The sequence below is a fragment of the Papaver somniferum genome, chromosome 11 (assembly GCF_003573695.1).
Source record: "Papaver somniferum cultivar HN1 chromosome 11, ASM357369v1, whole genome shotgun sequence".
Classification (NCBI taxonomy): Eukaryota; Viridiplantae; Streptophyta; class Magnoliopsida; order Ranunculales; family Papaveraceae; genus Papaver; species Papaver somniferum.
The window spans coordinates 127803513-127806676 of record NC_039368.1 but is presented as its reverse complement, the minus strand read 5'-3'; the positions used below and the strand labels follow the sequence as shown (position 1 = coordinate 127806676).

Sequence of the window (3164 nt, the reverse complement as noted above, 5' to 3'; positions counted from 1 at the left end):
ACAGAAGCAAGACACTGTAGCCCTCTCATCATCCTGTGAAGCTGAGTTTATGGCCGCAACAGAAGCAGCTAAACAATCAATATGGCTTCAAGAATTATTGGGTGAAATCAAAGGAAGAGAACCTGAAAAAGTTCTCATCAAGATTGATAATAAGTCTGCAATTACACTTACTAAAAATCCACTGTTTCATGGGAAGACGAAACACATTCACAAAAGGTATCATTTCATACGAGAATGTATCGAGAAGGAGATTATCAACGTTGAACACATACCAGGAACTGAGCAGAAAGCAGATATATTGACAAAGGCATTAGCTCGGATCAAGTTTGAAGAGATGAGGAAATTAATAGGAGTACAAGATTTTTCACAAGCACAGTTGAAGCTTTAAGGGGGAGAATGTTGGATTAACTTCAACATAGAAGTCACTAACAAGCTGGTTAGGACAAGATTAGGAAATTGATGTAATCCTAAGGGAATTAGAAGTCATCTAGTTCTAAGAAAACGAAAGACATGTAATAAGGTAATAGGATTTGGAAAAGGAATTCATAGTTCTATATATATATGATCACCAAAGTTGTGGTTGATCATATGAGCAAAATTAGAGCTTGTGTTTAGTTTTGAGAGATTTTCTAAACATCAATAAAGAAAATTATCTTTATATAAGCTGAGTTTCATCTTGCAGTTGCCGTTAAATAGTTATGGCAAAACTGACAATGTGAATAGACACGAGCTTCTCGTGAACTACAGCATCTAAGGTTTATGGGCGATAATATTTTAAAATTTGAGCCTTTTAATTTCCATGAGAAATCTTTTATAATTACACGAACCATTAAACACTTGAGTCATGCCTTGATATGCTCATATTTTAGTTTGTCATATTCACTATAACTATAAATTTCAATACAATTTCTAAAACTCATCATCATTCAAGAGAGATACAAATACCTTGATATCCTTTTATCATCAATGGAGTTATTCATAAAGTTACCATTTATCCAACCAATTCCTTTCAGTATTATTCTTGTTACTACAGTTTCGATTGTTCTATTATACAGTGTCTTCTTCTGGGTTACTGATAAGAAAAAGAAGAGGAAGAAAGCACCAAATGCTGCAGGGGCATGGCCGTTAATAGGTCATCTCCGTCTATTGATGAACGACAAGGAACCGTTGTATAGAGCACTAGGGAGCATGGCTGATAAGTACGGACCTGCATTCAACATCCGATTAGGTAACCAAGAAGTTCTTGTTGTGAGTAACTGGGAGATGGTAAAACAGTGTTTTGGTAATCAAAATGATAAGCTATTTTCGAATCGTCAAACTACATTAGCTGCAAAATACATGCTTAATCAAACAACTTCTAGCGGATTCGCACCATATGGACCATATTGGAGAGAGCTACGAAAGATAATGGTGCAGCAATTACTCTCTAAACAATCTTTAGAATCGTGGAAACATCTGAAAATCAAAGAGATGGATGCTTCATTTAGTAAACTTAACGAGTTATGCAACAACAACGGTACTGGAACAGCTACCCTAATTAGGATGGACGAATGGTTTGCTGAGTTGACGTTCAACGTGATCGCAAGAAATGTCTTTGGCTACCAAAGTGGCGGAAGGTCGACAGCGCTTACGAACGGTAATATGATCATACTCCCTCAATCTGTATCAATTTAAGGAAATCATTTTGGTCTTGTTATTAACTTGAATTTTCTATTAGGAGATACGGAATCAAAGGGCGAGAGGTACAAGAAAACATTGGAAGAAGCACTTCATCTTATGTCAATTTTTGCAGTTTCAGACATATTTCCAAGTCTAGAGTGGGTAGATCGGTTAAGAGGCCTTATAAGGAATATGAAACGCTTTGGAGATGAGCTAAATTCAATTGCAGGGTGTCTTATTGAAGAGCACCGCCAAAAGAGATTACAATCCGTATCTAAAAGTGATAAAGGAGTTGGTGATGAACAAGACTTCGTTGATGTTCTCTTATCGGTTGCTGAAAAATCGCAACTTCCTGGAGATGACCCTGATTTGGTCATCAAGTCTATGATTCTGGTTAGGCTATTGATACCAAGTCTATTGCAATTTTGGTTTATGTGCTTGTTCTAACTTTCGTTTACTGCATATGGATGTGCAGGAAATCGTATCAGGTGGGAGTGAGACCACATCGTCAACCTTAACTTGGGCCCTCTGTCTGTTACTGAACCATCCGCATGTGTTAAAGAAGGCAAAAGAGGAATTAGATACGCACGTAGGAAAAGATAGGCATGTAGAAGAGTCAGATACCCCTAAGCTCGTGTACATTAATGCAATTATCAAAGAATCAATGCGATTGTATCCAAACGGGGCAATGCTTGATCGGTTGGCGTTAGAAGAGTGCGAAGTTGGTGGATTTCATGTACCGGCCGGGGGACGCTTATTTGTCAATGTTTGGAAGATTCAGAGAGATCCGAGTGTTTGGGAGAATCCTCTGGAGTTTAAACCAGAGAGGTGGTTTTTGAGTAATGGTGAAAAGATGGATGTGGATTACAAAGGTCACAATCATGAATTCATACCATTTGGGATAGGTCGGAGGATGTGCGCTGGTATGCTTTGGGCATCGGAGGTGATTCATTTGGTGCTGCCCCGTCTTATTCATGGGTTTGATATGAAAGCAGCAAGTGCCAATGGGAAAGTAGATATGGCAGAAATGGCAGGCATGGTGATTTGTTTTAAGAAGACACCTCTTGAAGTTATGGTCAATCCTCGAGAGTAGATGTTTTTTTTCCTTTTGCATAGTTTATATATTGAAAATGTAGGCCAAGCTAGCAACCTGTCGTACATTTGACACAAGATTTTTAAGTTCGTCACCATGTTAAAAGTCTGTTTGTTTGGTTTTTTCTCATAGAAATTTTAATTTATGCTCCTCTAATTTGTTTCTTATCATACGAGTACTTTGAGTAACTCAGTTACTTTGATGTCTTTTTGCTGGTAACACATCAGAGTGACGAAGTTAGATGCTGATACAGACGGAGCCAGGGATTATACACCCCCAGATTTTTTGATTCTTGTTTTGGTGGAGGATGTAAGGGGAAGGGTCCCTAGAAAAACGTTTAAACTTAGTCTATGAGTCATGGTTGCAGGTTCTTGGATATGAAGTGGAATATCTAGGTATTCTAAACTTGAGT

General features: G+C 38.0%; 1 protein-coding gene across 1 annotated transcript; it reads left to right on the top strand.

Annotated features, from left to right (window-relative positions):
- The first annotated feature begins 822 nt into the window (after window positions 1–822).
- LOC113322295 (methyltetrahydroprotoberberine 14-monooxygenase-like) lies at window positions 823–2927 on the top strand. The gene is made up of 3 exons (XM_026570358.1): window positions 823–1636; window positions 1718–2052; window positions 2135–2927. The coding sequence occupies exons 1-3, from the start codon at window positions 967–969 to the stop codon at window positions 2750–2752; spliced, it is 1623 nt and encodes a 540-aa protein (XP_026426143.1). The 5' UTR covers window positions 823–966; the 3' UTR covers window positions 2753–2927.
- Window positions 2928–3164: the final 237 nt, after the last annotated feature.

Coding starts and splice junctions, on each gene's coding strand:
- LOC113322295 (XM_026570358.1), top strand. CDS start 967: ATGGAGTTATTCATAAAGTTACCATTTATCCAACCAATTCCTTTCAGT. Junction 1,637..1,717: donor GTCGACAGCGCTTACGAACG/GTAATATGATCA, acceptor ATTTTCTATTAG/GAGATACGGAATCAAAGGGC. Junction 2,053..2,134: donor TCATCAAGTCTATGATTCTG/GTTAGGCTATTG, acceptor ATGGATGTGCAG/GAAATCGTATCAGGTGGGAG.